The sequence below is a fragment of the Nannospalax galili genome, unplaced genomic scaffold, assembly GCF_000622305.1.
Source record: "Nannospalax galili isolate Female #2095 unplaced genomic scaffold, S.galili_v1.0 scaffold2049, whole genome shotgun sequence".
Classification (NCBI taxonomy): Eukaryota; Metazoa; Chordata; class Mammalia; order Rodentia; family Spalacidae; genus Nannospalax; species Nannospalax galili.
In genome coordinates, this window is record NW_008360170.1 from 80,464 (window position 1) to 92,145 (window position 11,682).

The following is an 11,682-nucleotide window of genomic DNA, read 5'->3' on the forward strand; positions in this document are numbered from 1 at the left end:
TTTTTTTATAAAAGTTTCTTATCCAGTTTCCAATCACTGGAATAGAAACTAGGGACAAAACCTAGGAACATAGGGCTCAGTCTATAGTACTCTCCAGGTAAGGAAGAGGATCTGAGTTCAATCCCTAGAACCCATGTAAAAAGGGTGGGCATGGGACACATGCTTGCAATCCCAGCTCTGGGGAGGTGAAGACAGGCAGATCCCAAGGGCTTGCCAGTCAGCAAACCTAGAAAAATGGATGAGCTCCAGGCCAATGAGTGGCCCTGAATAAAAAAACAAAGAAATCAAGGTAGATGTTTCCATGACACCTAGCTTGTCCTCTAGCTTCCACATGTACTGTATACACATATAAACATGTACATACATACACACACACATATACACACACAAATAATAATCTAGAAAGAGAAAAAAATAGATAGAAGCCAGAGATGGTAAAGGTGAAAATGATTCATTCTGTCTAGTGACATCTGGGTAACTCTGACCAGGAAGAGGACAGAAAATGACCCAGTAATGAGGGCAAGTAAAAACAGTGCAGGAAAGAACACTTCATGAGAACACTGTAGATAAGAAGCAAGAGCAGGAGCAATGCGGTGGGGGCACCTAAAAGGTATGAAGGGAGAGTTTCCAAGATAGTCTAGTAGCTAAATATAGCCTCTTAGAGTAAGGAGAGTATCTGGTATAATTCTCACATTCTGAACTGCTATGAGAGTAGAGGGATGAGGCTTCACAGTTGAATAAGGGAAAAAGAGAACCCATTTTGGAAAATGTCCGATTTCACTTTGAGACCCAAGGAGAATGAGGAATTTCAGTGAAAAGTAGATTCCATCATCTATAGAGAGGTAGAAATTCAAAGAAGGGACATGATAAAATGTCAGAGAATAAAAGGAAAAGTCAGAACTAAAGATGGGATCCTGTACGGGAAACTCAACAAAAGACAAAGAGGAGGAGGCCGGCCGGGGTGGAACTGCAGACTCCACATCATGGTGGGGATGAAATGACGACCATCACTGTGAAGCACAGCAGTGAACTGTCTGGAAGGCTGAGGACTCATACTGCAGTAGGGAGGGGCATGAGTGTGAGGAGGTAACAGGACACAGCAAACAGACTAATTCATTCTAGGAGCCTTTCATTGATAAAGGGATCTTATTTTTAAAATTTTAATTTCCCACCTACTAAACAGAACTTACCAGGAAAAAACATAAAATTAATTTTCTACTATTCTGCAAAGTTACCCAGGTACTTTAATCACTAATATGTGCATTACTTATGTGTTATCACAAAGTCAACAGTTGTTGAAGACACTATTATTTTACAAAAGGAAATTTTAAAAAGATTATTCCCTAGGCTTTAAATCTCTGAACCTTTAACTCCATATAACACATGTGCTTCCTTCCATTCTTCACGTGTCAACTTAATATTCAAGACAGTTTCAATTATACATTGGGCAAGAACACCAAGTGATTTATAAAAGTTTTTTTTTTTTTTTTTTTTTTTTTTTTTTTTTTTACTCCCTGTAGCCCCAGCTGTCCTGGAACTCACTATGAGACCAGTCTGGCCTCAAACTCACAAAGATCTGCCTGCCTGTGCCTCCCGAGTGCTGGGATTAAAGGCATGCGCCACCATGTCTAGCATAAAACAGTTTTTAAATGAAGCACCTACTGGGCACGGTAGTACACACTTTTACCCCAGCACTCAGGGCAGAGGCAAGCAGATCTCTTTGAGTTCAAGGCCAGCCTAGTATACATAGTGAGTTCCAGGCCATTCAGAATTATATAGTGAGGCCCTCTCTTTAGAAAAAGAAATTTTAGCCAGGCATGGAGGCAGAGGAAGGCAGATCTCTGTGAGTTCAAGGCCAGCCTGGTCTAAATAGTGAGTTCCAAGACAGCTGGGGCTACAGGGAGACCCTGTCTCAAAAAGGCCAAAAAAAAAAACCAGAAAATTTAAAGGCAACAATACAAAAAAAGGAGCCTCTGGAAATATGTCAGTAAAGTGAGCTTTAGTAACTATAAGAATCTACTCAAAAGAAATAATCAGAAAATTAAATAGGGTCAGCAAGATGGCTCAGCAGGTAAAGGTACTTGCCGCCAAACCTGATGATCTGAATTCAATCCCTAGGACTCACAGGATGGAAGAATTGAAGCAATTTCTGCAAGTTGTCCTCTGATCTTCACACCCATGCCATGGTACATGCACACACATAAATAGTAAGTAAGTAAGTAATTAAGTAAATAAATTCTATTTTCAGGGCTAGAGAAATGAGCCAGCAGTTAAGAACATTAGCTGTTCTTCCAGAGGACCCGGGTTTGACTCCCAGCACCCATTTGGTGGCTAACAACCACGTGTAACTCCAGTTCTAAAGAATCCAATACCCTCTTTTCTGGCCTCCATGGGCACTGTACAACATGGATGCACTTGCATGCAAACAATATGCTGATACACATAAAGTTAAAAAAAGAAAAGAAAATATTTTTAAAAGGTATATTTTTTTTAAAAAGATGTATTTAAAAATTCTCTTTTCGCTTTTTTTGGTTCACTGCATGTGTGGAAGTTCTAGTAGCTCCTGTCCATGCTGCACTTGCTGAGAAGCCCTGGGCTTTGGGGATGACTGAAGGAGTTGGCTATTGATTTGAAAAAGGTCATCATCATCTTAAAATGCTGGGCTTAGGATCTTCATGATGTACTTTCTGTGCAGTCTTAGCCTCAGTTTCTGAGGCTAGATAAGGATCCTCTAGCAGCCACACTGGTAGTCATCCTCTACCTGTACCAGGACTTGGGCCAGGCCCAAGTGATGCATGTTCTCTTGCAGTGGTGTCAGACAGAACCAGTCCAGCCCTGCTGCTGCTAATGCCTTTACTCTCAAAAGGAATCACTGAAAGACCTTTGGGTTTCATCTTCAAAAGTAGCCAATGAATTCCAGTGATCAAGGTCATCACAGAAAACCTTGGCAGTTGGTGAAAGTGATGTAACTAAGAACATAAACAAGATGTATATCCTCTGTTGGGAGGCAAAGGGGAGGCAGATGCTTTGCCTAGAAAAGTGTTTCCCAGAAGATTTTCTCAGAAGTCAGCATTTGGGGTTTGTTTAGAAACACAGACTTTTTTAAAAATTAGAAAAAAATTCTGTCTTCACTATTTAAGCCTGGTGGACAAATATTAGTTAAATTGACATAGTAACTCTGCAGAATAAAATATGTATAGAAAGTTATTATCAAGTGAAAAAAGACAAAGAAGGTTGGGTATGGTGGCACACACTTTCAATCCCAACACATGGATCTCTATGAGATCAAGGCTGGCCTGGTCTACATAGTGAGTTCCAAACTAGTTGGGGCTACAGGGAGACTCCATCTCAAACAAAAAAGTTACCTCATCACTTGGAAGAACAGGCAAGATGTCAAGATGAGAACAGCCTGGGCTACATAGTAACTTTAAGACCAATCTAGGCTATAAAATATGACCCTATCTCAAAAAAATATTAAATTAAAAATTTTCAAATCACATTTTAATTTCATTGTAAATTCAAAGAAAGAGGGTTTTTTGTTTGTTTCTTTCTTTCTTTGTTTTAAGTCAGGGTTCTCACTATGTAGCCTTGGTTGGCCTGGAACTCACTCTATAGACCAGGTGGGCCTCTGTCTCACAGAGATTGTCCTGCTTTTACCTCCCAAGTGCTGGGATTAAAGGCATATGCTACCACAACCAGCTATTTATTCTTCTAGGTATAAGCATGGAAAAGTAAGTGCCTATGTAGTAATCGCTGCTTACAAAAATGTAATAAAACACATACCTGGAGAACATAGTCAAGGGCTATGTGTCGAAAGCACTTTCGTGTTGCTGTTAGAATGTTTGTGGCCTCTTCCACCTCATGCTGCTTATTCCTTTGTACTTGGGCATTCTTCACTAGGGCATTTTCCTTTTCTTCACTGACTTTTTCAAATTGTTTCTTGGCATCTTTGAATTTTCTAAGATCTCTACAAAATAAAAATTCAGTGAAACTTTCCTCAGACTTCCGACAAAATAACTTCAGAATTTAACTCTAATGTTCCCTCATTTATTTGTTTCATCATACACTGATCGCCTCTAATTCAACTGAAGCATGCATTATTTCCCAGCTCCTGGTTACGTACCCTTCACTTGAAATGCTTGGGACAAGAGGAGGTTCAGACCTGGGAGTTTCCTGATTGAGGGATATTTATATAGACTTCCAGTTTTGCACCCTAATCTGAAAACTCAAAGCTGAGAGCTGAGAAAGTTTCAGATATGTAGCATTTTAGATTCCCAATTTGGGGCTTATTTGTATTTTTACACCCTGATAAAGTGAGCGAATATTTCATTATTTAAATCTATATAACTCAAAATGGAACTAGTAATCAAGTTAATAGAACAGAACAGAGAAGTAATTTTTTTCTAAAGATAAATTCAAAGACATATATCAACATTTAGCCAGATGATTTTTTTAAACAGTGGTCTATATAAGGCTCACTATTTTTTTTTTAAAAAAAAGTGTACCAAATGCAGATTTGAAGGGCCTGTCCCAAAGATTAAATTTATTTATCTTCAGGATAAGTGTTAGGAGTCTGAGAGTTATTGAGGGACATGCCTTTGATTTGAAGAAACAACACTCATAAATTTATCAAGTTTTTACTTCATCATAAATTAACCTGTAAATCACAGCTCTAGGAAGGCTAAGGAAGGAGGAGTGCTGATTCCAGGCCAGCCTGGGCTACACAGCAAGACTCTCAAAACAATAAAAACAATTAGTAGAAGAAACAATTTCCTGCTAGAAGTAATTACTAGGTCAAATGGCACAAAGAACATGAATAAAGCAAATCTTTTTTTTTAATATTTTATTTATTATTTTTATTTTAGGTGTATGAGTATTATGCCTGCATGTAGGTAAGTGCACCCATGTCGCTCAATGCCTGCAGAAGACAGAAGAGGTTGTCAAATCCCCTGGAACTGGAGTTACGGACAGTTGTTAGCTGCCATGTGGGTGCTGGGATTCAAACCCGGGTCTTCTGCAAGAACAGTCAGTGTTCTTAACCACTGAGCCATATCTTCAGCCCCTAAAGTAAGACTTTAAGCATATATCCACAAATTTTTAAGAGAACTTGACCAATGAAGACCAAAAAAAAAAAAAAATCCCTTTAAATTGTCTGAAAATATAAAGCCCTTGATTTCTTAGTGATCTTTAGACAATATTCTTTGATATTATTTTTGAAATATTTTTTAATTATTTTTGTTTTATGTGTATGAATTTATTGCCTGCATGTAGATAGGACACCTGTGTCATGCAATGCCTGAGAAATTCAGAAGACGGCATCAGATATCCTGGAACTGGAGTTATGGATGGTTGTTAAGACACCCTATGAGTGCTGGGAGTGCTCTTAACCACTGAGTCATCTTTTGAGCCCCCAATATTACTTTTATATATTAAGGAGTTACACAAAATAACTTGAAGACAGATTATTTAATTTTAATAAAATATATCTAAGAAAGGCTACTTATTTATAACAGTCACAAATTTTATATATGTCTTCTATGAGAACGTACATTATTATAAAGTAATGTGTAAAAAACATCTGTGAGGCATCATTTCAGGATAAATTCTAAACTACTGGGCTGGGGTATAGCTCAGCAATAGAGCCCTTGCATAATATATGTGAGGCCTTAGGTTCCACCCTCAGTGCTCTCAAAAAAAAAAAAAAAAAAACAACCTCCAAAACTAAATACTAGAAACAGAAGAACATTATTACATTAATGATAATCTGACACTACTTCTAGATTATAATGCCTTACTTATCTTTAATACTATCATCATTATTAGCTTGATATTTTATATATTCTCAGTCAGGAATTTTAGGATAAATTACTAACGTGAAAAAATAAAATTTTCCTAACTTGGAAAGTTTGGACTTATTCCTACTTCAATTTTATTTCATATGTAGAACATGATGAGTCTCACCTCAAAGGGTCATGTGTAACAGAAAGTTTCATTTCTATGTTCATTCTCATATGTTTTACTTTCTCTTCAAAGAAAATATCCCATTGAGAATAGGCAAAACTTGGTTTCAACCTACAATAAGTATTTTAACCATGTTTGGGGTTTATTTAATTTCATTTTTATTTGCATTGAGAAAATTTCTGGAGCCTATAACCACCATAGCTATATATTTTAAAAATCTACTCAGGGTATAAATAATACACCAAAAGATAATCTGATTCCCTCACAGAGTAACTCAGAAAGATATGAAATCTACATTTCACAAAACAAAGTGCCAATATTTTCAGAAATCTGTGACCCATAATTTTTTCTCTTTTAGTATCTTTTCACCACTTCCCAGATGCAACCATTAACTAGCTATTTTTCTGTCCTTTTTACTGCAGTTAACTTACTCTTTAACAAAGTTCTGAAGCTGTGCCTTAATTGATCTCTGAGTTTGGTCAAACAGGATCTAAAAGATAAAATATAAATTGAGTAAGTAGGCAAGTAAACAAAATAATTTTCTTGTGGTTCTATAAATACTACATCACTTCATCAATTCTTTTTTTTTTATTAAAGACCATGAAAGAAATAATGAAAAAAAAAAAAACAAAAACACTGAAGACAATTCTATCAGTCCCCCCAAATAGCTTGCTTCTCTTTACTAAAGAAAACCAATTCTCTTAAATGTAATTCAAACTTTGGAAGATAACCTACCAGGGAGTAATATCAATTTCAATCTCTATACTAGGCATTTTTTTATGCTAGTATATGGAAGCACTCAAGGTAAAAACAACTTCAGAACTGCCCAACACTATAGCCAAGCGTTATTCACTAGGAAGTCCCGGAAACATAAATAGTGGTTGTGCTGAATTCAAGTGAACATTACATAGTTCTAGAGGTTAAAATACACCTAAAACTAGAGATAAGAAGCAGATCTCACTCTTCAGAACAGTATTTTGTCTGTCTGTTATGATGTCCCATGCTCGACACTGAGGACTCTGTCTATGGAAATCCAAGCATATTTCTCAGAATGACTTCAGATTCGAAGCTTGAAACAGAGTGAGATCAACAGGGAAAAAAGAAATAATATACAAAGCAACAACCAAAAATTTGGGTATCAATCTAATTTTAAATGGCACATTTAAAATCAATGAAACCAAAACCTGATTCTTTGAGACCATAAAATTGGTAAATGTAGGGAAGACCATGTTGAGAAACCAGAAAGGGAATGGGTCCCTATCAGAGAATTTTCACAAAACAGGATTGGTCTAGAAAGCCCCTCTAAAAAGAAGACAGGTCAAATTGCAGGTGGTCAGCTGGTGATGTGCCTGAATATAACCAACCAAAATTAACCACAGCAGGAGCTGCTGCCCAGTAAAATCAAACTTCAACCAGTCAGGACTGCCTTCATTTACATGGAGGAAACTGCATGGTGGAAATCTCATGGTGGGCAATGTAATCAAAGCAGATGACTCTAAAATAGCCCTGCCCCCATGGCCCACTCTCTCAGAGGCAACCATCATGTTACTGCAATGCCCACTGTGCTCTTCTGGTATGCACAATAAACTTGTATTTTTCTACTCTGGTCTGAAAGATGAATTCTTACATGGATGCACCTAGCCTAAATAACAATACGAAAAAATGACACAAAATTTGGATATTAAGGAGTTCGGTTATGACCCCACCATAGGTTGTACAGATTCTAAAATGACAGTATTGAGGTTGGGAACTAATTTTAAATCATTAAATTCAACAGAAGAAATGGACAATTTTTTTTAAAGACAAAATCTACCAAAACATAATGAGAGGAACTGATAACTGTAGCAGAATTTAAGAAATAAAGTATGTAATTTAAAACCCCAATACTGTTTAAGGTAAAATTATACTTAGATAAAAATCTAACAATCTCACTCCTAGGTATTTTACCCCCAAAAAATTAAAGCTTAGGTTCACACAAATACCTATTATGCAAAATATTTGTAGCAGTTTCATTCCTGATTGCCAAAAAATGGAAACGACCTAAGTGCCCTTCAACCATGGATTAGAAAGACATTAAGTCAGTCATAGAAAGGAACAACTATCAATGCATACAAACACACAGATGAATCATAATACATTTTGCTACGTAAAGTAAATCATATTCAGAAGACCTCACAAGCCATGACTTATTCGGCAGTTAGGAAAAAGTAAAGCTACAGAAATAGAAAACAAATCAGTAACTTCCAGCGGAGGGAAGAGAAAGGGTGGTGCAATAGGTGTAAGGCGGGGCAGAAGGAGGGTGGCTGGGTGACAGAAACGCTACCCAGCTTGACTGGAGCGTCAAAACACAACATACGGATGGATTTATCAAAACCCAGAAAACTATATGCCATAAGAAATCAATTTTCTCACATTTAAATTAAAATATAACTTCAAAATATGAAGAACCAGGGTATAAATATGAGGCAGGAGTGGTGGTATGTAGTACAGCTATTGCTCTGAGCTTGAAGTGAACATCTCCACCAAGCAAGGCTGCTGTGGTGACCTACAAAACACCTACCACAAAGGCACAAGAAAAAAAATCAGCTGATAGCTATTAACATTCCCTGAGGGAAGAAGAAGGAGAATCATGAGACCCTTGCCTGAGATTCCAGTCACCACTCCCTCCTGCCCCAGCTGCCTGTGGTCCTAGAAGTGGTAAAGCACCTAGGAGGTGGAAGGTCAACTGGGGGTTGGGCCCTTTGACTGATGTAGCTGCCCAAGACTCAGCCCATACTCCTGCCAGTAACCCAGATAAACTCAAGATTCCCTTTGGTTTGTCAGTGTCCTCTCTATATGGGGTGAATAGGCATTTCTTTAGGTCTCCCCAGTAAAGTCCTGCATCAGGCTACAGGCTGTAATCCTAGCATTCTGGAGAACAAGGCAAGAGATCTCCAGTTTGAAGTCACCCGGGGCTACACAGTGAGAACCCACAGTGGAAAAAAAGCACATGCTCACACAAACACACAAAGTGTAAGTACAAACCAGCAGATTTTTAAACAAATTAAAAAGCAAACAAATTGACTAAGTCAATCAAAAGGAAAGAAATATAAAACCTATGTGTCTCAGAAATACTAGCAATGTTTATAAAAACTGACCCCCAGAAGGGCATAAACCAAAGCAGGAGCAAGGGATCACACACACAGCATGTCTGGGGGCCTCAACGGATAAAGTTATACTACAAAGCATTAAGAGAAAATGGCTAACACAGATAGCAATGCAAATGAATCTTAAATTTCTATTCCAATTTCATTTGTTCATTCTCCCTCATCCCTCTGCAGTATATGATCCTGTTTATATAAACTTCTAGCAAAAGTAAAACTAGTTAAAATCAGATCAGCACTTACATTTGGGTGTGTGGGTTCGGTATCTGACAAGAGGTACAGAAGAAACTTCTAGATAATGTAATGATCTAAGGTTTTTTTAAAAGAATTTGAGTTACAAAACATACGCATGTGTTAAAATTCACTGGCTCACATAATTTAGATTTTTGCATTTAATTGTATTTAAATTTGACCCCCCAAAAATGGACAAAAGGGGCTGGGGATACAGCTCAGTTGGCAGAGCGCCCACCTAGCATGCAAGAAACCCTGGGTTCCATCCTTGGCACCGCATAAACTAGACAATCCTTGTTTCAAAAGCAATCCCTAACTCTTCTCCCCTTGAGTATGGGTTAGACACAGTAACTTGCTTCTACCACACAGTAATATGGAAAATGACCATGTGTGACATCTAGGTCATTTAAGGTACTGAAGTTTTCCTTGCCCTTGCTCTTAGATTACATGCTTAGAGAGTAATAGACTCCGTGTCATAAGAACATTCCAAGCAGCCCTGCAAAGAGGGCCGTTGGTGAAGAAGTCAAGCTTCTGGCTAAGAGCTAAATGACTGAAATATCTTTGAATTGGATCCTGTCAGCCCCATGTGAGGACTTCAAATAACTGGAACCCCAGCCCCAACACCTTGGTAGCATCTCATGAAACACAGAAAGCCAAAACCACCCATATAAGCCTCTCCCAGATTTCTGGTTCAGAAAACTATGAGGTAATAAATGTCTGTCACCATAAGCCATTAAATTTTAGGTTAATGGTAATACAGCAATAAAAATAATATATTCATTAATGAGCGGACATACAAATTGTGATATTGTCATACAATGTAACATTATTGAACAGCAAAAGAAATCAAGTACTAATACACACAATATGACTGAGTTTCATATTAGAGTGAAAGACACCAGACTCCCTACATTTCCATCTGCAAACAGTTCTAGAAAATGAAAATTACTCAATTATGACAGAAATCAGGTCAGTGATTAATGATTAGGAATAAGTAGGATGCAAGAAAGAGAGAAGAAATTACAAAGTAGGAAAAGAAAACGTCAAGGGTGGCTTCATCGAGGTACAAATATATCAAAGCTTACCAAAATTTATAGCTATGCAATTTATGTCAACTCTTCCTCAATAAAGCTGTAAAAAGTAAATAAATTCCAAAGGAAGAAACAGAACATTTTTCAAAACTATAACATTACCATCCATCCTCCAAAATACTGCATTGCCCAAATTAAATTTTACATACATTGAAATAGGAAGAGAAGGAGTCCAGGAAACTCAATAATCTAGCCTGTTTGCTTTTCTAAAACTGGGTTTCCCAGAGTAGCCTAGGCTGACTAGGAATGGGAATTCATTATGTTGCCCAGACTAGCTTCAAGCATGCAATCTTCCTGCCTCAGCCTCCCAAGTGCGGGGATGACAGGCATACATCACTACCCACAGCTATGCTGTACATCCTTACAGTGAAAACACTGTTATTAATATATGGGCATGAATAAAAACTGTCTTCTACTTGCCATTGTCAAGGCGTCCAGTTACTGAACAACCACGTCTTTCCCAGGCTGAACTGCTGCACAGAGCTACCTCAGCTAGTCAGCTGGTGTTTCTTCTCACTTTCTAGTCAGGAATCAATAATACCTTGCTAAGATAGACACTTCTTTTCAAATGGCAAAAGTAAACTATAATAGCCCTAGACAGAAAGCTAGGGTTCACTTCCATTTCTGGAAATTTAACAGTCTTGCTGCCAGCGTATCACAAATAATAAAAAGTCATCTGTCATCTACTAATTACAAAAGGATTTTACTAAGGTACAGAGAATATAAACTTTGACTTTAAAATCAGCAGCTCACAGTCAAGCTATTTCCCATCCATGCCTGGGCCTAGTTAAAGCAACATTCCCTCTGCTGTGCTCAGAAAAAGATGAAAGCAGAGATGTACTGCATAGCTGACAGACAATTCACTCCAGAAAGTTCAGCAGAGAAAAAAGGGCTAGAGATCCACAAGTAGTGTCAGCCCCACTTCCGGCTCCTGTCATTCACCTATGTGTCACTGACTCCGAGACTATGATTTTGAGTTCAAAGTCTTTATAATACATATTGTCCAGCAGCCACTAATTCTCTTCTGATGGCTGTATATGATACAACTATTCCAGAATCTATAGTAAAGAGCAGGGCTATGGCTTTTTTCTTCTTTTTAAAAATATTTTACTTATTATTGTTATTTTATGTGTATGAATATATTGTCTGCATGCATGTAAGTGCACCCACATTGTGCAATGCCTACAGAGGTCAGAAGAGGATGTTGGATCTCCTAGAACTGGAGTTATGGATGGTTGTTAGCTGCCATGTGGGTG

The 11,682-nt window shown here is 37.7% G+C and overlaps 1 protein-coding gene across 1 annotated transcript in view; it reads right to left on the minus strand.

Annotated features, from left to right (window-relative positions):
* Acap2 (ArfGAP with coiled-coil, ankyrin repeat and PH domains 2) overlaps positions 1-11,682 on the minus strand; it is a 156,052-nt gene that overhangs the window by 66,803 nt on the left and 77,567 nt on the right. The window contains exons 5-6 of the mRNA XM_029559193.1: positions 6,393-6,451; positions 3,784-3,967 (exon numbers count right to left, since the gene is read on the minus strand). Coding sequence (XP_029415053.1) covers positions 3,784-3,967; positions 6,393-6,451 — 243 coding nt within the window. The remainder of the gene's footprint in view (positions 1-3,783; positions 3,968-6,392; positions 6,452-11,682) is intronic.